This window comes from Bos mutus, chromosome 1 (genome assembly GCF_027580195.1).
Source record: "Bos mutus isolate GX-2022 chromosome 1, NWIPB_WYAK_1.1, whole genome shotgun sequence".
NCBI lineage: Eukaryota > Metazoa > Chordata > Mammalia > Artiodactyla > Bovidae > Bos > Bos mutus.
The window spans coordinates 146,319,529-146,345,878 of record NC_091617.1 but is presented as its reverse complement, the minus strand read 5'-3'; the positions used below and the strand labels follow the sequence as shown (position 1 = coordinate 146,345,878).

The window sequence follows — 26,350 nt, the reverse complement described above, 5'->3', positions numbered from 1 at the left end:
CAGCCATGTTTCCATCTTGCCTCTCTCCAACACATCAACTACGCTACGTTTTAGTTAAAATGTGAACTAGACCAAACTGCATGCCGGTTTAAATACACGGACGTCAGGTACACGTGCCTGGATGTTTTCAGGATTTGTTTTTGTCCTTCTTGTCTCACTTTACTGACAACTCCAATCAGCATCATGTTGCATGTCAACTTTCAAACCATTTCTCCCAAATCTGTCTTCAAAACTCTGTAATAAAACTGTATAATACAATTTCCTACTGAATACTAAACGTCCCAAAGAAAGATGACACTCAGCATATCCATAATGAATTCCTCTTTCAAATTTCTTCCCTGTTGTTCATTATATTTGTCATTTTTACCACTAGTGACCTTTCTGTCCAAATTATCTTTGACTCTTCCCCCTTCCCCACTCCCACATTCAATTAATACAAGTCCTGAAAATTCAGCAGCGTGGTCTTTTCTGCGCATGTCCACTTGTCTCTACCATCCTCCTCGCTTTTTGCCTGGTCTCAGGCCACCAGCACCTCTCTTCGGGAGTACAGGTTAGCGCTTTCGTTGCTAACCGCTGCTCCCTCAGTGCTACTCCCCCTTCGACCTGTTTACCACTGTGCCGCCAGTGCCATTTGATTATAAAGCCATTACTGATTTTCAAAGGTTTTTTTTTTTTTTGGTGTCGACCATTTTTAATGTATTTACTAAATGTGTTACGATATTGCTTCTGTTTTACATTTTGGGTTTTTGCCATGAGGCATGTGGGATCTTAGGTCCTGGACTGGGGATAGAACATGCAACCCTTATGTTAGAAAGGGAGATCTTCACTAATGGACCGTGAGGAAATCCCAAATCATCACGTTTCAATGACACTTTCCTCCCCCTCACCCTAGAATAAAGATCTAGACCAGTGCTGTCTGGGTCCTCGCTCACCCTCGCTACAATTGCTGTTAACTCTTTTTCTAGTAGGCTGCCTATCTCTACTTCATTTAGTGGTTCTTCTGGGGTTTTACCTTGTTCCTTCATCTGAGATATGTCCCTCTGCTATCTCATTTTGTCTGATTCTCTCTGGCTGTTGTTTCCATTTCCACTGGCTGCAGGGCTGTATAGTCCGTCTTGTTTTAGCTGTCTCCCCTGGCAGATGAGGCTGTCGGAGAGGCTTAGGCAGGCTTTCTGGGGAGGGCTTCTGCCCCTCGTGGGTGCAGCTGGGTCTTATCCCTCCATTGGCAGGGATGTGCTCAGGAAGCCTTTAGGCATCCCCTCTGCCGAGAGGCGGGCTGTGTTCCTGCCCGGTAGTTTTCTGGCCTGAAGGGTCCTAGCACTGGGAGCCTACAAGCTGTTGGCTGCGGGAGAGGTCTTGGGGAGGAAACAGAAGCCTCTGGGAAGGTTCACACCATTAAGTCCTCACCAGAACTGCTGCTACCAGTGTCTCTGTCCCTGCTGTGAACCACAGCTGTCCCGGCTTCTGCAGGAGCCCCTCCCGCACTAGCAGGGAGGTCTGGCCTAATCTCTGAGGAGATCACTGCTCCCCCTGGGTCCTGGTGCACATAGGGCCCTGTGTGTGCCCCCCAGGAGTGGCGCTTCTTCAGTTGCTCATCGCTGCTCCCCTAGTGCTGCTTCCCCCTCTCCCTCTGGAATCCCCATGATCAAACCCCACTGCCCTTCAGCACGCGGTTCGCCTGCTTCTCCTGGGGCTCCTCCTCTCATTGTTGGACCCCCAGGCTGTGAAGCGTGACATGGGGTTTGGGACTTTCACTCCTGTGGAAGAACTTTTGTGGTATAATTATTTTCCAGTTTGTGGCTTGCCCACCTGGCAGGTATGCGATGTGATTTTACTGTGATTGCACCCCTCCTACCACCTCACTGTGATTGCTTCATTTTCAGATTCAAGGTATCATTTCTGGTAGGTTCCAGCATTTTTTGCCTTGTTTTTTGTTGATACTTGTTTAGCAGTTATTTGTAATTTTAGCATTTACTAGGCCACCTTGCCAGTCCTTTAAAGCCATGATTTAATCGAAATCTGTATTATATCAAATCTTATTTTTTCCTCTATGTTATGCTAAGAGCTCCTTGTGAATAAAAGCCTACCATTTATTGGGAATTCAAATACTTGTTACATTCTGCTGGGAGGCACAGTGGACAGGTGAGTGAAATCTGCCGTGAAACAAGCTATCTGTGATGGGACCAAACGCCACAACCAGGGGCTGGTCAACCTGAGATATTCAACCATTTACTGTAAGTAGCACAAGGGAGACGGAGTATTTCCTGAGTAGCTACGACCTTCCCAAAGATTCTGAGATGCTGGAATTCTGTGCAGGACCAACAGCAAAGCGTGTGGCAGCCACCAGGACCGCACCCGCCCTGGGCCGCAGCACACTCATTCATACTCTCAACACAGTTACCACCCAAAGCTCCATTTCAGCCTAAATGCAGTATCATTCAGTCTTCAATTTCTCTGTTTGCGCAAAAGAATATTAAATGAAAATGGTGAAATAAAAATCTTTAGTCAAAAGTTCTTCTCTAATCTGGTAATTTAACAGAAAACAAAGTTCTATCTTGTCCAAATTGTTTTGGTGAACACATACTAGATAGATATATATATATAATTTTTCTTTCAAAAGATTACAGATTATCTATTCTTTTTGAAGTTCTAGAATACTGTCAGAGACTGAAGTAAATACACTTTATTGCACTGCAGGTGTTAAAGCAGAAATTTTTTCTTTCCTATTAACACATAACTGACCAGGGGATTTTTGCAGAAAATAATGCCTGAGGCTAGCAATTTGTTATGTAAGTGAATACTAAAACACTCTGACCAATAATATTCAGGTGGCAAACAATGTATTAATATTTCTCTGGTCAATACAGTGTTAAATATTCTTTCCACGGCCTCCACTTTCCTTAATTCCTAAAAGATTACTGATAGCTCAAATACGTCTTTGAAGTATTTCAGTTTTCTGGATATTGACATGTGTGCCCACTAATAGCAATTAAGCACTTTTTACGTTTGCCATATTTTTTTTTAACTCTTATAAAATCAATTAGTGATTAAATAGAGATAACTGAGAAAATAGAAAAAAGTATAGAAAATAAACCTTTATTCCCTGTTAGAGATAACCAATGTTAACACTACTTACAGGCTAAATTTCATTTCAAACATATATAAGTTTTTCAACTAGGAAAATAGATTAAATGTAGTTTTTCTTAGTGATTTTTTTCCCTTAGAATTTCTTATTAGCATCATCTCTTGGGATTATATAGTTCACAAATACATCATTTAATTCATGGCCTAATTTCATCAAATGAACTTATTTACCCTATTATTTCCTTTATTATTAGAAATTAGCCTCCCTTTCATATCATAAATAACACTGTGATAAACATCTTTATACAGACCTTTGCTCCAATTCCCTTAAGATGTCTATAAGCTTAAAAGTGCAATCAGGAGTCAAGGAGCCCAAGTTTAGCAGGCATTTTACTTACTTTCCTGACCAAACCCCAAATTGATAAGATTAGCACTGAGTTAAATGCTATTTAATTTATAACTCTTTAATATTTGAACAGTTGAAACCCTTTCTGTATATTTGTTGGCCATTGATTTTTTTTTTTTTTTAAAAAGAGAGAATTCTAACTTTTATTTTTTGCTTCACTTTAGTTTTCTAAATATTTTACACGTAAAGTGATTTCTTACTAATTTTAAGGATTTATTATGTATAAAGAATACAAATTTTCTTTTTATTCTTTATACATTTTCTGTACATTGCAAAATTTTTTTAATCTTTGCACTGAATTTTAGTGGGATGCAATTCTGGAGCAGGCGGGTTTCTGAGCACTAGTAACAGGCTCCTCTGACTCCGGCCCCGGCCCTGTCCGTCCCTGCTGCTCGCCTGCTCGCCCTGCCTCTGGCTCCTGGTCTAGTCTGATACACAGACATCTACGCGTCTCAGTTTCCTACATCCTCATAGTCCTAGTGAAACCAGAGTATGAATGCAGGCTCAAGAGTGCAAAGCCTGGCTCAGCTTCTTGGTAGCTAGTCTATCTAAACAGAGTAAGCCTTTATACTTCTGAGTTCCTCATCTACAAAATGGAGATGGTCACAATACGTATGCCAATGTGTTGTGAGAATAAGTAGCTGATGACAGCCTTTAGGGACAATGTCTGGTCCTTAGGAAACAATGACTATTAACAATTATTAATCATTATTTCAAATAATTATCTTTCCCCATAATTCTTAATTATAACTCTTCATATAGAAGGAGGAAAACCCAGCTTTTTCAAAAGGATTAACTTGGGGGGATTGCTCAGTGCATAACAAGGTATCAAATATATATTTTATATTTAATACATAATGTAAAGCTCATTAAAAAGATAAGAACATTTCAATCACTGTGTTTAGAACAGGAAGCCATTTCTTAATCTGTTGAGAGAGAATTTTAAAGGTGGGTAATTACACTAACTTTGATGACACTTGTATTTTTGACCATATGATTATACTTCAAATATCAGCTCGAAAAACTTGGTAGTTATACACAATCACATTGATATGTGTTAGAACAAATATACTGTGATATAAATATTTGGAAACAATATCAAAATTTAGCAGATTATTTATCAATAACCAAGAACCTCCTCTACTAAATTACTAGACATCAACACAGCAAAACAACTGCTAATCCAGAAAATAGGAAATAAGGGAAATGAAAGATGTACAATAAACATTTGGGAGATATGGAATTTATCCCGTGAGTGCTGTAAAGTGCTCATAATTTAAGAATGCCAAAGCCCAAGTGTGTTATGAGGATCCTTCCTCAAAAATGACATTAACTGCATATCCCACAGATGCTTATTATGTATTCTATTTATATCAAAGAATAAAATGTAGTTGAAAATATACAGGTTCAATATATTTAAAAGTGATAATAAAATACAGTTACTCTGGCCTAGCAAAAACTGTTATTTTTAAACTTCAATTTTTAATCTCTTTATAAAATAGTATTAAGAAAACAGCATTGAATACTTGTATTTTTATCTGCTATGATTAGGTTCTTCTGGAAACAAAATAACACATACTCAGGGATAAATGGTAAAAGTAATATTTTAGAGGTTTTTTCACAAAAATAATTCCTAAGTGATGAAATCACAGGACATTCTTATTCTCATATTAAAATGAAAACACCGAACAGCAACTGTTAGAAATTACCTTGAATTCATGTAGTCAATGCTTTACTTTGGAAATTAGCCAGCATGCATTAATAGGCCCCTTAGAACTTGAATTTTAAAAAGTCTAATAATTAGGAAACAAAAGACAAGTCAAGATGATAAATTTTCTGAGTTTTTAAAGAGAAATTTCATTTTTGGTATAAAAGGAGTAATCTTTCACAAAGTTAATGGAAGATAACTTTTAGGAAATATTATTTTACAACATCACTTGAAAGTGAAAGTGAAGTCGCTCAGTGGTGTCCGACTCTTTGCGACCCCATGGACTGTAGCCTGTCAGGCTCCTCCATCAATGGGATTTTTCCAGGCAAGAGTGCTGGAGTGGATTGCTATATCCTTCTCCAGGGGAATCTTCCCAACCCAGGAATCGAACCCGGGTCTCCCGCATTGCAGGCAGACGCTTTACCGTCTGAGACACCAGGGAAGCATAATATCACTTCAGTTCAGTTCAGTTCAGTTGCTCAGTCAATCCCGACTCTTTGTGACCCCGTGAATCCCAGCACGCCAGGCCTCCCTGTCCATCACCAACTCCCGGAGTTCACTCAGACTCACGTCCATCGAGTCAGTGATGCCATCCAGCCATCTCATCCTCTGTCATCCCCTTCTCCTCCTGCCCCCAATCCCTCCCAGCATCAGTCTTTTCCAATGAGTCAACTCTTCGAATGAGGTGGCCAAAGTACTGGAGTTTCAGCTTTAGCATCATTCCTTCCAAAGAAATCCCAGGGCTGATCTCCTTCAGAATGGACTGGTTGGATCTCCTTGCAGTCCAAGGGACTCTCAAGAGCCTTCTCCAACACTATAGTTCAAAAGCATCAGTTCTTCGGCGCTCAGCCTTCTTCACAGTCCAACTCTCACATCCATACATGACCACAGGAAAAACCATAGCCTTGACTAGACAGACCTTTGTTGGCAAAGTAATGTCTCTGCTTTTGAATATGCTATCTAGGTTGGTCATAACTTTCCTTCCAAGGAGTAAGCATCTTTTAATTTCATGGCTGCAGTCACCATCTGCAGTGATTTGGGAGCCCAGAAAAATAAAGTCTGACACTGTTTCCACTGTTTCCCCATCTATTTCCCATGAAGTGATGGGACTGGATGCCATGATCTTCATTTTCTGAATGTTGAGTTTTAAGCCAACTTTTTCACTCTCCACTTTGACTTTCATCAAGAGGCTCTTTAGTTCCTCTTCACTTTCTGCCATAAGGGTGGTGTCATCTGCATATCTGAGGTTATTGATATTTCTACCGGCAATCTTGATTCCAACTTGTGTTTCTTCTAGTCCAACGTTTCTCATGATGTACTCTGCATATAAGTTAAATAAGCAGGGTGACAATATACAGCCTTGATGTACTCCTTTTCCTATTTGGAACCAGTCTGTTGTTCCATGTCCAGTTCTAAATGTTGCTTCCTGACCTGCATACAGATTTGTCAAGAGGCAGGTCAGGTGGTCTGGTATTCCCATCTCTTTCAGAATTTTCCACAGTTTATTGTGATCCACACAAAGGCTTTGGCATAGTCGATAAAGCAGAAATAGATGTCTTTCTGGAACTCTCTTGCTTTTTCCATGATCCAGCAGATGTTGGCAATTTGATCTCTGGTTCCTCTGCCTTTTTTAAAATCAGCTTGAACATCAGGAAGTTCACAGTTCACATACTGCTGATGCCTGGCTTGGAGAATTTTGAGCATTACTTTACTAGCATGTGAGATGAGTGCAATTGTGTGGTAGTTTGAGCATTCTTTGGCATTGCCTTTCTTTGGGATTGGAATGAAAACTGACCTTTTCCAGTCCTGTGGCCACTGCTGAGTTTTCCAAATTTGCTGGCATATTGAGTGCAGCACTTTCACAGCATCATCCTTCAGGGTTTGAAATAGCTCAACTAAAATTCTATCACCTCCACTAGCTTTGTTCGTAGTGATGCTTCCTAAGGCCCACTTGACTTCACATTCCAGGATGTCTGGCTCTAGGTCAGTGATCACACCATTGTGATTATCTGGGTCGTGAAGCTCTTTTTTGTACAGTTCTTCTGTGTATTCTTGCCATCTCTTCTTAATATCTTCTGCTTTTGTTAGGTCCATACCATTTGTGTCCTTTATCGAGCCCAACTTTGCATGAAATGTTCCCTTGGTATCTCTAATTTTCTTGAAGAGATCTCTAGTCTTTCCCATTCTGTTGTTTTCCTCTATTTCTTTGCATTGATTGCTGAAGAAGGCTTTCTTATATCTCCTTGCTATTGTTTGGAACTCTGCATTCAGATGCTTATATCTTTCCTTTTCTCCTTTGCTTTTTGCTTCTCTTCTTTTCACAGCTATTTGTAAGGCCTCCCCAGACAGCCATTTTGCTTTTTTAATTTTAAATTTATTTTAAATAAATTTAAAATTAAAAAAAATAATTAGTGTAAAAAATGTTAATTGCAAACACTGTTTAACCTAAATAGTAAGTTGATTTAACATTTCGTGACAGAAAAACCAGTTACAGTTATTCAGGAGATAATGCATTTAAACATACAAAATAATAGCATTAATAAGCAAGTTATTACATAACATTCAAGCTTTCATAGGATCTTATTCCTGTATTTCAAGACAAATATCATCAATTCATTTAAAATTAAGATAAGCTAATTTGGAATGATTTTAGCCAATGTTTGCAATTAACATTTTTTACACTAATTATTTTTTTAATTTTGAATTTATTTTTTAATTGAAGGGTAATTGTGTTGGTTTCCACCAAACATCAATATGAATCAGCCATATGTATTCATATGTCCCCTCCCTCTTGAACCTCCCTCCCCATCGCATCCGTCTAGGTTGTTACCGAGCCCTGGTTGGAGCTCCCTGAGTCGTACAGTAGATCCCCACTGGCTATCTATTTTACACATAGTAATGTAGTTTCCACATTGCAACCTCCGTACATCCCAGTCTCTCCTTCCTCCCCTCCCCCACCGTGTCCATGAGTCTGTTCTGGATGATGTCAGTGTCTCTACTGCTGCCCTGCAAATAATTCCATCAGTACCCTCTATCTCGACTCTATATACATGCATTAGTATACGATATTTGCTTTTCTCTTTCTGACTTACTTCACTCTGTAGAACAGGCTCTAGGTTCACCTACCTTATTAGAACAGACTCAAATGTGTTCCTTTTAATGGTTGAGTAATATTTCATTTATATATGTACCACAGCTTCTTTATCCATTCATCTGTCAATGGACATCCAGCTGCTTCCATGTCCTAGCTACTGTAAATAAGGCTGCAATGGACACTGGGTTACATGTGTTTTTTCAATTTTGATTTCCTCAGGGTATATTTCTAGGAGAGGGATTGCTGGGTCATATGCTGGTTTTATTCCTAGATTTTTAAGGAATCTCCATACCATCTTCCATAGTGACTGCACCAATTTACATTCCCACCAACAGTGCAAGAGGGTTCCTTCCCTTTTCTCCACACCCTCCCCAGCATTTACTGTAGACTTTTTGATGACGGCCATTCTGACCAGTGTGAAGGGGTATCTCACTGTAGTTCTGATTTGCATTTCTCTAATAATGAGCAATGTTGAGCACATTTTCAATGTGTTTGGTAGCCATCTGTATGTCTTCTTTGGAGAAGTGTCTGTTTATGTCTTTTTCCCACTTTTTGATTGGGTTATTTGTTTTTCTGGTATTGAGTTGTATGAGCTGACTGTATATTTTGGAAATTAATCCCCTGTTAGTTGTTTCATTTGCTGTTATTTTCTCCCATTCTGAGGGTTGTCGTTTCACCTTGTTTATAGTTTCCTTTGTTGTGTAAAATTTTTTAAATTTAATTAGGTCCTATTTGTTTATTTTTGTTTTTATTTCCATTACTCTAGGAGGTGGGTCATAGAGGATCTTGCTGTGATTTATGTCATAAAGCGTTCTGCCTATGTTTTCCTCTAAGAGTTTATAGTTTCTGGTCTTACATGCAGGTCTGTAATCCATTTTGAGTTTATCTTTGTGTATGGTGTTAGGTAGTGTTCTAATTTCATTCTTTCACATGTAGCTGTCCAGTTTTCCCAGCACCACTTATACAGAAAATTCCTAGACCTAATCAGTGAATTTAACCAAGTCACAGAATACAAAACCAACACACAGAAATCACTTGCATTCCTATATACTAACAATGAAAACCCAAAAAGAGAAATTAAGGAATCAATCCCACTCACCGTTGCAACAAAAATAGGAATAAACCTTCCTAAGGAGACAAAAGAGCTGCATGAAGAAAACTATAAGACACTGATGAAAGAAATCGAAGGCAGCATAAACAGATGGAGAGATATTCTCCATCTTCCTGGGTTGGAAGAAACAATATTATGAAAATGACTATATTACCAAATGCGATCTACAGATTCAATGTGATCCCTATCAAATCACCAATGCCATTTTTCACAGAACTAGAACAAAAAGTTCCACATTTCATGTGGACACACTATTAATTCTAATGTTGCTAAATACATTTATTAACAAAAAGCAACACGTGCATTTATAGATGGCGTATTTACCACATCAGGAGACTTCCACATATATTCTCACACAAATATCAGAATGCTGCTGCTAAGTCGTTTCAGTCGTGTCTGACTCTGTGTGACCCCACAGACGGCAGCCCACCAGGCTCCACTGTCCCTGGGATTCACCAGGCAAGAACACCAGAATGGGGGCAATTACAAAACCTTTTTCAGTTCTTTAAAGAAAGTATTTACTTATTTATTTGGTTGTGCCTGGTCTCTTAGTTGCGGCATGTGGGATCTAGTGCCCTGACCAGGGATTGAACCCAGGCCCCTGCATTGGGAGCGTGGAGTCTTAGCTACAGGATCACCAGGGAAGTCCCAAATCTTTTTCTTAAAGATAACCACAACCATATCAGAAAGCAGATTTAATTAGATTTTAATGTATCATGTAACTGCTAAGATTGACTAAAATTAGAAACCTGGACTCAATATGGGATATAATTTCTTTTTGCTAAATAACCTCTTCTCCATCTTGTAAACAACTTTCTCCCAACAGCAACATATAGGAGCACCAGCAGTTATTTAGGTTAATATTACTTGGATAATTTAAAACAAAACTAATAATTTTAATTTATTTCCATGAGACAAAACCTACAACATTTATTAGGTTCAAGGACATAAAATTATTCTGTCAAACTGCTATGATGTTTCTCAAAGTTTACTCTTCACTTTTGTACTATTTCTTGAGAAGCACACCCCACAAAGGATAGCTATTACGTTTCCACTTAAGTAGAAGCTTGGATGCTTTACTGAAGAAAACACAGAAAGCCAAAGTCAGAGCTAGAAGGGCTCACGAACCACAGGGTACATCATGCTGACAGGGCAATGATACGTTAAGTCTGCAACGATAATGGCAGATAATGGAAACGAAAGCAGTGCTCACCATACACTCAGTGTTTATCCCCTACAGAACACTATGATTTTTATGTATTATGATTTGATTTTCATAGGCTCTCCATGAAGTATGCACCACTATGTTTTATTTCCATTTCACAGATGAAGAAACCAAGGCTCAGAGTGGTTAAACAAGGCTCAGTTCAGTTCAGTCGCTCAGTCGTGTCTGACTCTTTGTGACCCCATGAATCGCAGCACGCCAGGCCTCCTTGTCCATCACCAACTCCTGGAGTTCACTCAAAGCCTATGCTTCTAACTGCCATTTTATATTACACTCATATTATCCTTTGTGCCCATTCTAACAGTCATCAGGAGGAAATATATAGATGAGTGGTACAGCTTAGGGTAGCGTAAGGATGCTGGGAAACTCAACCACATTGCCTCACCAAAAGAAATTATGAAATCAAATTTGACAAGTGATACAAGTAAAATCCTTGCACTACAGAATGTAATACAGAACAATTAAGAGAATGAGTGATTTCTTCAAGGATGAAAAATTGTGTATTTTAAAATAATACATATATACAAAAAAAAAGGGATAACTGAGTCAGCTACTGTTACTGCAAGCCCTGATTTTGTTAGTACTGTTAAAAAATGAAGTTCAAAGATTAAGAGTAATCATGTCAGGGATCACAGAATTTTATTGGGAAGGTGCTGGTTGGATGTGAAAGAAGTTCTATGGGTCATTATGAAGAGAAAGCAGATGGGAACTAATGTCTGATAAGGAAACCAGAAGACACTGGCTAAAAATCACCGTACCCAAGTCCATGCCACGACCACCGCAATGTAAAGCCCCAGCTCAGCCAAAGAGGTAGCAGGCAAGAGAGCATTTCAAAGAAGTGATAAATGTGTCCAGCATTGGTTTCTTTCTCCAATATTTAAGACAAATTTCTAGACCAGAAAACAATTTTCGAGGCTATAAAATGGTTTTCTGTATTTGAATAAACCAGTTATTTGAGTGCATTGCTGTAGTTCAGCCGCTAACTCGTGTCCGAGTCTTTTGTGACCCCATGGACTGTAGCCCTGCAGGCTTCTCTGTCCATGAGGTTTCCCAGGCAGGAACACTAGAGGGGATACAAAGCTGAAAAGAATATAGACTTTGCCTCCTGACCTGGCCACTTGTTAGTTTGCAACAGAGTTTTATTCTATAATCACATATATGTTAGCCAGACTTAAAAGTGGAATAAATGCCAGTCTGACGGTAACCCGCAGTGCTGCCCAAGACCCATGATTTCCACCGCTTTCTCCCTCCCACTGGGAATGAGAATGACTCTCAGTGATGAAGTCAAGCTTAAGTCACAAAAATGCAAACGGGTATCATGGAAGCAGGAGCGCGGAGGGTGTCAGAGCTCAGGGCTTCAGGAGGAGAGCAGCTAAGCTGCAGTTACTAGTGACAGACTGTGCCCCACGCAGACATGGAGACAACGCTCACCGACATGCTTTCCTCCGTCTAAATAAGTGGCTTCTGCTCTGCTTCAAAACCTATGACTTGAGGTTCTTCCTAATTGAAATAATGAACTCATATTCACTGCGAATCTATTATGTATATCTCATAAAACCTTCTCAATTTTCCATATTCGATCTAGTTGAAAGATGTGATTTGCAAGAAACATCTACCAAGGGAATGCCCAACATTAGATATGAATGTCGTATTGTTTCAATTTAAAGGATCCTTTTGCTGTCTGTAGCACTACACAACTAATTCATATTTATTAAAGTTGCTAATTTGCATACTCATATTATAAGTTATTGAATGCATACATACAAACACACACACACACTCTCATATACATCTAAGGGTGACTGGCTCCATATTCTCCTGCTACAGTATGTTACAGAAATCATCTAGCTAAAGAAGGTTAATATATTATTTTCACTGTGAGAGACATTTATCTTACTTTTAGAAATGCACTCCAAAGGGTAGAGCAGATAGGCACGTTATAAGGCGGAAAGAACATGAATGTATTACAGGACTGTCTGGGTACTGGGCTGCTTCACATGTGTATAATCTGTATGACTCTGCACTTCTCAGAAGGCTTGGTTTAATGATCTGCTGTTGCCACCTTGAAATTCCCACTCATTTTTTTAAAAAGCCATTTATTTTTATTTTGCACTGGGCTTTGCAGATTATGGATCCAGTTCCATCTGGACTGAATTATGATTTCACTGTTCAGTATGTGTAAGGTTATTGTAAACCTAGGCTTTTCTGGTGGCTCAGATGGTAAAGAATCTGCCTGCAACGCAGGAGACCCAGGTTCGATCCCTGGGATGGGAAGATCCCCTGGAGGAGGGAATAGCAACCCACTTCAGTATTCTTGCCTCAAGAATTCCATGGACAGGGGAGCCTGGTGGGCTATATAGTCCATGGGGTTGCGAAGTCTCGGACATGACTGAGTGACTAACAGCTTCACTGTACGTCTCAGCTTCTCCCTTTGTAACAAAGGGTGATATTAGATGAAAGATGACGTATGAAAGCAGTGAGCACACTGTCTGGCTCACAGAACACAAAGGCGATATGGAAGAGCTATAGCCGGGACAGCGCTTACTCTTGCTTCTGTGAATCCAAATCATACAGAAACCACCGTAAATCAAGCTTCAGTGCTGCTGCGATTCAAATCGGATACTTACAGCCCGTATATCTGTGGTGCGATTTCCAGTCTGTTCAGGTGCATGTAAAGCTCAATATCATGCTTCTTCAGTAGCTGGTCCTGGATCTGGTTGACTTTAGTAACAATAGCAATTGTTGGCCCCAAATCCTGTGGTCTAGCAAAGGGGATAGGAGGCATCAGGGTTTCTTTCCCCTAAACACAGGAAAAACGGAACAGGCATTATTCCAGGGTGAAAGCAACAAGTACAAGGCCATGACTCTTTAAAGTATTTATCAATGGAAGTTTAAAGAAGAACCAACGACTACTTTAACCAACTCAGGACAAACGCTTCAAATGTGGAATAATAAACTGATTGTCACATAAATGACTGTGCTCATAAAGTAAAGGCCGGGAAAAACCTTCTAAAATATGTTCTAATTGTGTTCCCCTGACCAGTTTCTTTGGTAACAGTCAGTCTTTTAAGACAGTTTTGGCTAGAGGTAGTCTGTCTAGTCTCTCTGTGTGTGGCCAGCGTGCCTCAGCAGCCACAGCACCTAAGTGAATACTCTGAGGAAACATGCTTCTTGTGGCACAAGAATTAGACATGAAAAAAAAAAAAAAAAACAGTAATTGAAAACTGTGTTACTTTGAGCTCTTAAAACAATAAAAAAAAGTCAAGAAATAAAGTACACTAATACTAAAAAAGAAGGCTCTCTCTGAATGTCCTTTGATCAATTTAAACAGCTGGACAGACAGTACTCTGTGACAACCTGGAGGATGGGAAGGGCTGACGGGTGAGGGGAGGAGAGTCATGATGGTGGGGCGTGGATATGCTTCTGTGTGGCAGAGACCAGCACACCACTGTAGGACAGTTACCCTCCAGTCAAGAATAAATGAAAAAAAAAAAAAAAAGAACAACAGCTAGGTAGAAAGATTTTTAAATTCTCCAGATCAAAAGTGTAGCTGACTTAAAAAAAATCTACACAGGCAGTACAACTTCCCTTCCTGCCACCCCATACCTTGTACTAAGACAGGCCGATCTCTGACTGTGCAATGCCTTCACGTAAACTTGAGCCACCCCCTCAAGTCTGATGCGCAGTCAGTTCAGTTGCACAGTCTGTCTGACTCTCTGCGACCCCATGGACTGCAGCAAGCCAGGCCTCCCTGTCCATCACCAACTCCCGGAGTTTGCTCAAACTCATGTCCATCAAGTCGGTGATGCCACCCAGCCATCTCATCCTCTGTCGTCCCCTTCTCCTCCTACCTTCAGTCTTTCCGAGCGTCAGGGTCTTTTCCAATGAGTCAGTTCTTGGCATCAGGTGCCCCAGGTATTGGAGTTCCAGCTTCAGCACCAGTCCTGATGATATACCGTGATATTCTATGTCTGCCCTTTCTTCTAATGTTCAGTCCCCAAGTTCTGCCTCTCTGCACCTACGCTCCCTCTCTCAATGGCCGCCTGTTGCTCAACCTCAGGCTCCTTCTCGAGTTCACATTCTTCGCTCTATTTTGCGAATGCTGCTTTTCCACATGGTTCTGGTGTCAGGTGAACCTCAACTTATATACAGTTCCCTGAGTGAGCTCAGTCATTCACAGTGCTATAGTCAAAGTTCTTTTTCCAAAGACTTTCTAATCTGTATTCATATCTAGAGCTCTAGGCCACCTGTCACAAGCTCAAATGTTGGTGAAGAATCTCAGACAGCCCAAAGGTTTCAAATCCACAGGCCCACATCGGTGCTAATCATCTTCTGCTCATACTTGTTCACGCTTTCCCAAGTCTAACACAACCCATCCTCCAGTAAGAACACCCAGTTGGCCAATTTTAGCTCCTCACAACCACTGAAGGGACTTCTGTATATGCTGCTTCTCTGCCTGGAACAACCTGATTAGGGGACCGAATTACTCCTTCCCTCCTGCTTTAAATCCATCTTGCAAACTGCCTGGTGATCTATCTAACCCAGGTATTAGACTGTACCAGATTACCTTCCTTATACTTTTAATTTTTTTCCTTTTTTGGTAATGCCTTGCCGTATGTGGGATCTTACTCCCGAATCAGGGATCAAGCCCATGCCCCTGCAGTGGAAGCATGGAGCCCTGCCTACTGGATCACAAGGGAAGTCGCTCCTTCAGTTCAGTGCAGTTGCTCTGTCGTGTCTGACTCTGCAATCCCACAAACTGCAGCACACCAAGCCTCCCTGTCCATCACCAACTCCCAGAGCTTGCTCAAACTCATGTCATTGAGCTGGTAATAACATCCAATCACCTCTTTCTCTGTTGTCCCCTTTGCCTGCCTTCAATCTTTCCCAGCATCAGGGTCCTTTCCAGCGAGTCCACTCTTCGCATCAGGTGGCCAAAGTATTGGAGCTTCAGCTTCAGTGTAAGTCCCTCCAATGAATATTCAGGACTGATTTCCTCTCGATAGATTGGTTGGATCTCCTTGCAGTCCAAGGGACTCTCAAGAGTCTTCTCCAACACCACAGTTCAAAAGCATCAATTCTTTGGCACTCAGCTTTCTTTATGGTCCAACTCTCACATTCATACATGACTATTGGAAAAACCATAGCCTTAACTAGATGGACCTTTGTCGGCAAAGTAGTCTCTGCTATTTAATATGCTGTCTAGGTTTGTCATAGCTTTGCTTTCAAGGAGCAAGCATCTTTTAATTTCATGGCTGTAGTCACCATCTGCAGTGATTTTGGAGCCCCAAAAATCAGCCCCCCAAAATAAAGTCTGTCACTGTTTCCATTGTTCCCCATCTATTTTCCATGAAGTTATGGGACCGAATGCCATGATCTTAGTTCTTGAATGTTGAGTTTTAAGCCAGCTTTTTCACTCTCCTCTTTCACCCTCATCAAGAGACTCCTTAGTTCCTCTTCACTTTCTGCCATAAGGGTGGTGGCATCTACAAATCTGAGGTTATTGCTGTTTCTCCTGGCAATCTTAATTCCAGCTTGTGCTTCATCCAGTCTGGCATTTTGCATGATGTACTCTGCATAGAAGTTAAATGAGCAGGGTGACAATATACAGCCTTGACGTACTCCTTTCCCAATTTTGAACCAGTCCCTTGTTCCATGTCTGGTTCTAACTATTGCTTCTTGACCTGAATACAGATATCTCAGGAGGCAGGTAAGGAGGTCTGGTATTCTCATCTCTTTAGGAATTTTCCACAGTTTGATGTGATCCACATAGCCAAAGGCTTTAGCAAAGTCAATGAAGCAGAAGTAGATATTTTCCCGGAGTTCTCTTGCCTTTTCTATGATTCAACGGATGCTGGCAATTTGATCTCTGGTTCCTCTGCTTTTTTCTTAATCCAGCTTGAACATCTGGAAGTTCTTGGTTCACATACCGCTGAAGCCTGGCTTGGAGAAGTTTGAGCATTACTTTGCTAGTGTGTGAAATGAGTGCAGCTGTGTGGTAGTTAGAACAGTCTTTGGCATTACCTTTCTTTGGAACTGGAATGAAAACTGACCTTTTCCAGTCTGGTGGCTTTCTGAATTTTCCCAATTTGCTGGCATATCGAGTGCAGCACTTTCACAGCATCGTTTTTTAGAATCTGAAATAGCTCAACTGGAATTCCATCACCTCCACTCACTTTGTTTGTAGTGATGCTTCCTAAGGCCCACTTGATTTGTCACTCCAGGGTGTCCGGCTCTAGGTGAGTGATCACACCATCATGGTTATCTGAGTCATGAAGATCTTTTTTGTACAGTTCTTCTGTGTATTCTTGCCACCCCTTATCTTCTGCTTCTGTTAGATCCGTATCATTTCTGTCCTTTATTGTGCCCATCTTTGCATGAAATGTTCCCCAGCTAGTTCTAATTTTCTTGGAGAGATCTCTGGTCTTTCCGATTCTACTGTTTTCCTCTATTACTTGGTGTTGATCACTGAGGAAGGCTTTCTTATCTCTCTTTGCCATTCTTTAGAACTCTGCATTCAGATGGATATATCTTTCCTTTTCTCCTTTGTCTTTAGCTTCTCTTCTTTTCATGGCTCTTTGTAAGCCCTCCTCAGACAATAATTTTGCCTTTTTGCATTTCTTTTTCTTGGGGATGGTTTTGATTGCTGCCTCCTGTACAATGTTAAAAATCTTCGTCCATAGTTCTTTAGGCACTATATCTAACAGATCTAATCCCTTGAATTTGTCATTTCTACTGCATAATCAAGGGATGTGATTTAGGTCTTACATGAATGGTCTAGTGGTTTTTCCTACATTCTTCAATTTAACTCTGAGTTTTGCAACATGGAGTTCATGAACTGAGCAACAGTCAGTTCCCTGTCTTGTTTGCGCTGACTGTATAGAGCTTCTCCCAAAGAAGGCAATGGCAACCCACTCCAGTGTTCTTGCCTGGAGAATCCCAGGGATGGAGGAGCCTGGTGGGCTGCCGTCTGTGGGGCTGCACAGAGTCGGACACGCCTGAAGCGACTGAGCAGCAGCAGAAGCACTAGAGCTTCTCCATATTCAGCTGCAAAGAATATAATCAATCTGATTTTGGTATTGACCACTTGGTGATGTCCATGTGTAGAGTCTTCTCCTGTTGTTGGAAGAGGGTGCTTGCTATGACCAGTGTGTTCTCTTGGCAAAACTCTGTTATCCTTTGCCCTGCTTCATTTTGTACTCCCAGGCCAAATCTGCCTGTTACTCCAGGTATCTATTGACTTCCTACTTCTGCATTCTAGTCTCCAGTGATGCCAAGGACATCTTTTTTGGATGTTAGTTTTAGAAGGTCTTGTTGTGGCCGACTCTTTGCGACCCCATGGACTGTAGCCTACCAGGTTCCTCCATTCATGGGATTTTCCAGGCAAGAATACTGGAGTGGGTTGCCATTTCCTTCTCCAGGAGATCTTCCCAACCCAGGGATCGAACCCAGGTCTCCCGCGTTGTAGGCAGACACTTTACCATCTGAGCCACCGGACACCTGTAAGTCTTCATAGGACCGTTCAACTTAAGCTTCTTTGGCACGATTCCTAAAATGTCCATGTTCACTCTTGTCATCTCCTGTTTGACCACTTCAATTTACCTTGATTCATAGACCTAACATTCCAGGTTCCTATGCAACATTGTTCTTTACAGCATCAGACTTTACTCCCATCACTAGACACATCCACAACTGGGCGATGTTCTTTGGCTCAGCCTCTTCATTCTTTCTGGACTTATTTCTCCACTCTTCTCCAGGAGCATACTGGGCACCTACTGATCTGGCGAGTTTATCTTTCAGTGTCCCATCTTTTTGCCTTTTCATACAAGTCACAAGATGGCAGAGCCCCTCCTTAGACATTTTCAAGAGGGCCTCATTATTTTCACTCCAGGAAAAACAAAACAATCCAAATTCTTTAGCCAGGTGGGCAGTCTTTCCCTCACGTGGTCAGCCTGCTCTCACTGTGCTTGCAGAAACCCTGGTCTGCCATTCTCTACGTGAAGCATCCCTCCCAGTGTTTCCTCTGAAGGGCCCCCACGTGTACTGTCAGATTTGGCTCAAGTGTCCGGTCCCAGTTCAGTCCGTCTTCCCTGCTTTGCTACTTCTCTGCCTCCTAAAATGTGAAATCTCTAAAAGGAGTATCAGCTTTTTGTCACTGGAGCAGATTCAGCGACATAAAGAAGGTAAAGCTCTTGCCTGCACCATTTGGAAGAAAGAACTACACAGAAAAAAAGCCTGGAATTCGCCCTAGAGTCGTGACTAGGCAGGGTGGCAGAAAGCTCAGGAGACAGGAGGGGGGCGCTTGTTAAGGACAGAGGAGGCTCATGGGAAGGGGCTCCATCTGGCTGCCCAGCATCATTTCCAGTCTTAAGATGAAACACAGCCCTTTGGACTTTCTACAGTGCCTGCCCTAGTGTACTTAGGTCTAAAGGTCAGAAGACTACATTAAAATTTAGAGCTCAACTCGTTGCTAATTTGTATATAAAAGAGAAAGGGAAACCTTCATATTGCCATCATTTACTACAAAAATAGTAAAGCCAAGACTCTTTTTTCTGATTTTGTAACATCCAGTACACTCTCTTCAAATAACAGGATGCTTTAACTTAAGAAGATTTCCCCTAACAGAATACTTCATTAGGATGGTGCAAAAGTATTTGCAGTTTTACATTACTGAACTTTGCCATTTGATATGTATTTAAATAAATATGGTTATGGTATACATTATTTTAATGTGTCTTTTTCACTTTATGTTTTTATGCTAATGACATTATTTGCTGGGTATTTACATTTATTTCATTTTAGACTAAGAAACTGATAGGAGTAAGGACTTCACAGGTGTTGCTAGTGGTAAAGAATCCATCTGCCAGTGCAAGAGACGCAAGATCCCTGGGTCGGGAAGATCCATGCCTTGGAGACAATGGCAACCTGCTCCAGTACTCTTGCCTAGAAAATCCCATGGACAGAGGAGCCTGGTGGACTACAGTCCATGGGGCCACAAAGAATCAGACACGACTGAGCACACACACACGGAAATGATGTTAAGACAAAAGCAAATCTGATCGATTTTCTTATTCGAGTTCAAAATGAGTTGTAAAGCAGTGAAGACAACTCACATCATCAACAGTGCATTTGGCCCAGGAACTGCAACGAACATACAGCACAGTGGTGGTTCAAGAAGTTTTGCAAAGGAGATGAGAGCCTTGATGACGAGGGCATACTGGCTGGCCTTCAGAAGTTGACAACGGCCAACCAGCGCGTTTCTCTTATGTCTCCAGCACTGGCAGGCGGGTTCTTTACCACTACTGCCACGTGGGGAGTCCAGGTGCCTTATCAGTGGTCCACAAATAAAAAAACCTCATCACTTTGAAGTGTCGTCTTCTCTTTTTCTACGGAACGACGGACCATTTCTGAGACAAAAAGCGTATTTTATATGACAACCAGTGATGACCAGCTCAGTGGATGGGCCAAGAAAAAGCTCCAAGCACTTTCCTAAGCCAAACTTGCACCAAAAAAAGGTCATGGTCGCTGTTTGGTGGTCTGCTGCCCGTCTGATCCACTACAGCCTTTTGAATCCTAGTGCAATCATTATATCTGAGAAGTATGCTCAGTAAATCAATGAGATGCACCAAAAATTGCAAAGCCTGCAGCCAGTACTGGTCAACAGAAAGGGCCCAATTCTTCTCCACGACCATGCCCAACTGCATGCCACACAACCAGAGCGCCAGAAGTGGGATGAACTGGACTAGAAAATTTTGCCTCACCCACCATATTCACTTGGCCTCTCACCAACAGACACCACTTCATCAACCATCTCAACAATTCTCTGCAAGGAAAATGCTTCCACAACCAGCAGGAGGCGGAAACGCCTCCAAGGGTTTGCCAAGTCCCAAGGTATGGACTTTTATGCTACAGAAGTAAACAGACACTTGTTGTTGGCAAAGATGTGTTGATTGTAATGGTGCCTATTTTGATCAATAAAGTTGTGTTTGACCCTAATTATAATGATTTAAAATTCCCAGTTAGAAACCACAATTACATTTGCACCAACCTAATATAATATCTCTTAAATTTAAAAAACTTGAAAGCAATCTCTCTGGTCATTTAAATGCTAAACAGCATAGCATATCTAATAGGAAAATTGAAACAATAAAGATAGAGTTAATGAAAACCACTTATCTTCAGGATTTCTTATGACGAAGAATGCTACCTACATTGAACATAAAGCTGTGATTGTCTCATTTGATGAGACGCACACCACGACCAACAGCACTAGAGAGCTTTTCTGACCACTGCTTAGTGGCAGCAAAGTGTGTTTTACAGATCAGTGCCAGGCTACAGAGTGAGTGATACAGTGAGATGACGATTTCACACCATTATGAAACCAACACATTGCTTCCTTCACCACGAAAGCCTTATAAAAGGAGCATCACTGCACGAGGCGGCGTGCACCGCCATATAACTGAATTTTCCATGGAAGTAGAAGACCCGAAAGAGGGATATAATAGTTTCTAACCTTCTTCTTTAAAAGATGACAGAATCATGGAATAGAAGACAAAGGGTAGGATGAAAAGGGAGTCACGAGATATGCTTTTCAGGGACACACGATGCACTGATACACACAAATAACAGATACAGATTCTCAGAGGTCATATCTGCGTGTTCTCTGATTACGTGTCTTTGTGTAGTCTTAGCCATTTTCATATGATTCTGTGAAAGCAACGTGGATAAGTACAAGTAAAAACTGGCAGCCCTCACATTTTATCACTCAGTTTCTCAGATACTCTGAATCAGTTATAAAACACAAAATGACCAGGGTGTAAAACGATCATGAGGCCTATAATTAAATGTATTCAAATACTCTGCTCAAAATCTGATGTTCACATAAGTCTCTTTACCAAATCACCTGCTGAAAATACACTGTTCATCGCATGTGCTTACAGCACGCTTCCCCTCTAATAATCCTTACAGAATAGAGCATGGTGATATATTGCTGGAGGAAGAACATCACTTAGGCTAGGACTTGACAAACCTTCTCTGCAGAAATGGTAAATGTTTGAGGCTTTCCAAGCCACACCGTCCGTGTTGCAATCACCCAGCTCTGCCTTTGTAATGAGAGAGCAGCTGAAGACAGTAAGTAAACAAATAGGCGTGGCTGTATCCCAACAAAAGTTTTTTCTGGATGTGGAAATTCGAGTTCCCCGTAATCTGCATGTCACAAAATATTACTTCTCTTTTGATATTTTTTCAACCATTTAATAATGTAAAAGCCATTTTTAACTCACAAGCTGTACAAAAACAGATGGCAGGCCAAATTGGCCTGCAGGCAGTAGTTCGTCCTGACCTCGACCAAAGGCATAAAAAGCATTAGTTATCCATCTCATTGGCTAAGAGATAAAGCGAAAGAACTGAGTGATACACGGTTTCTAACCAGAACGCATTCAATTATACTAATATAAAAGAAATTAGTCACATAGAAAAAAATAAACCCAAAACTCTTAACACAACAGACCTTGTCAGAATAATTTGTAATCTTCCCAATGTTGTGCAATAACAATGAAAAGGCCAGAACAATCCCTAAGTTAGCATATATATTTGTTTAAAATGACAGTTAATTTGGCAATTCCACTCCTAGAGATATGCCAAGAGAAATGAAAACATATGTTCACAAAAAGTTTGTACATAAATGTTCAGAGCAACATTATTTTTAATAGTTAAAAAGTGAAAAGAACCCAAATGTCTACCAACTGACATACGGAAAAATAAAATGTGGCATATATGTATGCAAGGAAATATTATTCAGCCATGAAAAGGGATGACGTACTGACACATGCTATATCCCAAATAGTGAAAACACTATTCTAAGTCAAAACAGACAGTCACAAAGGTCACATATTGCATGATTTCATTTACATGCAAGGTCCAGAACAGCAAGTTCAAAGAAACGGGGATACATTAGAGATGCCGGATGTTCTGGGGAGGGGGAAGGAGGGGCAACTGCTAGTGGGGACAGGGTTTCCTTCTAGGGTGCTGAAATGGTCTGAAATTAGAAAGTGGAGATGCACGCACCAACTCTGTGAATCTATTAAAAACCTCTAAATTGTACACTTTAAAAAGGTGAATACTATGGTATGTCATTTCACAAAAATTACAGTTAAAGAATAAAGCTGAGAGACAGTAAGGATAAATATAGCTGCTAAACATATAAATTCAATTGAGTGATGCATCAGTAAAACAACCTACTGGGTACAGTTTACCTACATGCTTCAGGGCCTGTCTCCTCACCAGGACAGCAGAGATCAAGTAGATAAATACACTTCTCATTCAAAATTTATAGCAATTTTTAAGAAATTATATTACATGCATAATTTACACACATATAAAAGAAAGTTTCTATTTTACATGAAAATTTTTATATTACCTTTGTAAATCTGTCAATAATTAGAGGCATGATTTAGAACCCCAGTTCAAACTTATTTCAGAGGCATTTTTATATTTTTGTTTTTATAGTGATAATAATGGCTTTTGTTCTCTGATTTTACACTTTTATTTACTGAAATCATTTATTCCCTCAAATACATTGAAAATATTTTTACTATAATTACCTTTTGACCATCATGCTCAAAAGTAGAAAACCAAGGTTCAGCAGTTTCCATAAGCTGTGAGAACATTGCACTAAAAATCAGAAAAATAATATAATGCTAATGTTAAATCTTCATTAAGGTAAAAATAGCATAAAAAATAAAAATAACAGAAAAGTTTTTGTACTTACTAGGCATCATGTTCCAGATATTCAGGGTTCAGGAGAGTTTTCATTTCCTCACTTAAAACAGCAATGCAAGTGATCAGAATGTGTAATTTTTTAACAGAAAAAGATGCAGAGGTTGCCTTATCTATACTCTAAGCCAGCTTTCATATAATGTGTAAAGGAAAAAACATGAGCCTTTTTTAAATAAAAAGAGCAACTCTATTAACATATGAAATGTTTCTTTCTACAAAGATCGAAAACAAATTAGTTCCCTGTCTCTACCACAGTGATGTAACTATCTAATTATTCCAAATAACAAATGCTGAATGTGACAATACATTCTTTGAATATGCCTGATCTAGAATCAACTGATTGCTCCACAATCTATCACTTGTCCAAATGAAACAAGGAAATATGTAATTACTGGTCATAGATCCTGTATCAAAACACTGATTTATTTTCCTTCAATGGCTTCTACTTTTAATATGTTTTAGTATCTATCAGTGACCTCGTCCAAATCTATTTTAGTGCTCCTTTTACTTTATAAAGGATTGAAACTCTTAAAGAAGCATACCCAACTCATTTAAAAGCTGTTTTTTAAAAAGCTACTTTCAATCATGTATACTTTTCTATGAAGTATAGTCTGCATATACATTTTTGAAAAGATAAAACTGGCATGAGAACAGGATCTCAATACTAATTGCATCCTTATCATAGTTTATAGAGAAACTGAGGCAATGGCAATTAAGATATGGTTATTATAGTCAGATTCAAGAAATTCTCCAATACATCCAATGTAACTGGAAAAACTCCAAGGAGCTAGAAAATACAAACCTACGATATAGTCAAGTTGATTTGACAAATGCCCTCATATATGTTCAGCAAAATGATGGCTGCTTTTGATGAATAAAGACTGTATGCGCAAACAGATGAAATGCTACATGCTAATTCTCTGTTTTCTGCATGGAGAGGGGCCAGCCTACGAACGTTCCTGATGGTTTACAGTCCCTAGGCTCTCCATTCCCAAGACGCCTCCAAGCTGCTTCTCTTGCCCACCTAGTGAGGGTATCTTAAGTTAGAAAATAAATTCTAACAATCAGCCTAAGTTAAATACAATTACTGAAGTTATCTACTGGAAATAATAATGTATCTAAAAAACATGGGAAGTCATTTGTATTTCTTTAAATTGGGGTTCTTTGTGAAACCATTCTGTTTATGAATTGAATTGAGTTGGATCTGGGGAGGACAAAATACATCTCAGAATAGGTTCTCTTACAGCTTAGTGTGAGAGAAGGGGTCACTGTAGGATGCAATGTATGAATATTAACAACTGTTAGCACTTCGCCATTGCAACAAAAATCTCTTCTTGATCCGTTAGATATATGTCTTCCTTTGGTACGGCTCTAAGACTTGCAAAAATATTTAGAATTCCAAGTTTCCCCACAGCTGAAATAGGATTACAACTACTAAGTGGTTCAGCCACATGAATCTCAAACAAATGCTTACAATTTACAAAATCTTCAATGTAAAAGGTGTTGAGGTTAAAAAAAAGATTACAACAGGGCTGAAAAATAGATGGAGCTCCCATAAAAACTTGCCTTGGCTGCGCAGATTCACTGGCATGGAGAAAGGCCTGGTGGTCGCAGTGGAGGGTGAAGACGATAGGAGCCAGCAGCTCGTGCATTCCCTGGAACAGAGCCCGAGAAAGGAGGGGGCGGGTGCTGAGGATTCACCAGTGGACAGAAGGGGCTCAGCTGAGAGCCCTGCAGCTGACCCCCACTGCCAGCATTTCCATATTATACACAGAAGCAAAAACGTAAAAACTACAAAAGGAGACTTAGTTTTAGAATTTGACTTCCGAGTCAACCACAGCATGTATTCTTCTTTAAAACATGGAGAGCAGCTCTCTTTTAAATAACACAACAAACAATACATTGGCATGGCAGACAACCTTGCACCTGTCAGTTGCTTCAGAATCTGTGCTCATAAATATGAATTTCATTTATGCAAATCATAATCATGAGCTACAGTGTAAGGATCTGTAGTAAGAAGGGCAACTAAGAACTGGAGACCTAAGGAAATTACATCCAATGTTTTCATTATATAATGGCTCAAAATTTGGATGTCTGTAGATTTAGGAAGAGCTGAAGTCAGCTAGCTGGAAATGTTGGATAATAAAAGAAATAATCTTTAGCAGGTATGAGGAAAAACAAAGTTTTCAAGTAAAAATTTTAAAGGTGCTTAAGCCAAGATGGCCGTAATTTTTTTTTTCCTATTTCAACTATAAGGTTACTTTTCAATTTATTTAGTGATTTCACCAATATAATTTTCTTTGTCCTTATATTCTGTTCATCTATGGATTACGTAAATACACACAGAAACAAAAAGATATTAATTACTAAGTTGCCTTTCAAAGGTTATTATAAAAATCTATTATTTATACATTATTGTGAAAAAATAAGATATTCCAGATCAGTTGAGATTTTTTTCCCCCTACTTAGGCATCAAAAGCATATTTTAGCAAGTTAAAAATAGATTATACGCTTTTCTGCCTTTTAAAGTGAGTCAATTACTATTTTCCTTTTATCTATGATGATCTCTTGCAAAAAGACAACACAAAACCCCAGCTTTTCAGGAAATAACAATAAAGTCTCCTCTCTTTGCTAATGGGATTAAAGAAAACCTCCAGTGAGGGACAGCCACACAGCACTCTGCACCAGTCTCGCAGCTCTGTGCTACTAAGTAGCCCAGAAGGAAACTGTCAGAGTTCACTGACAGGTCTTCACCAGCCTGGAATTAGAAGGGCTTAATGACATTCTTACAAAATAATTTAGGATCCACTGACAATTTACTTGTGATTTAGGACAAATTACCACACATCACTTCAATCTTTTTAGGTAAACATCACCTACTAAACAAGTCTTGAAAAGACTGCTCCTTAGAAGAACTTGGTAGAGACCCAGAAATAATGAAATGT

The 26,350-nt window shown here is 40.0% G+C and overlaps 1 protein-coding gene across 1 annotated transcript in view; it reads right to left on the bottom strand.

The window, feature by feature from the left end:
* Positions 1 to 26,350, bottom strand: part of TBC1D5 (TBC1 domain family member 5) — a 595,923-nt gene that overhangs the window by 223,236 nt on the left and 346,337 nt on the right. The window contains exons 11-14 of the mRNA XM_070377101.1: positions 24,972 to 25,060; positions 23,398 to 23,448; positions 23,231 to 23,300; positions 13,256 to 13,428 (exon numbers count right to left, since the gene is read on the bottom strand). Coding sequence (XP_070233202.1) covers positions 13,256 to 13,428; positions 23,231 to 23,300; positions 23,398 to 23,448; positions 24,972 to 25,060 — 383 coding nt within the window. The remainder of the gene's footprint in view (positions 1 to 13,255; positions 13,429 to 23,230; positions 23,301 to 23,397; positions 23,449 to 24,971; positions 25,061 to 26,350) is intronic.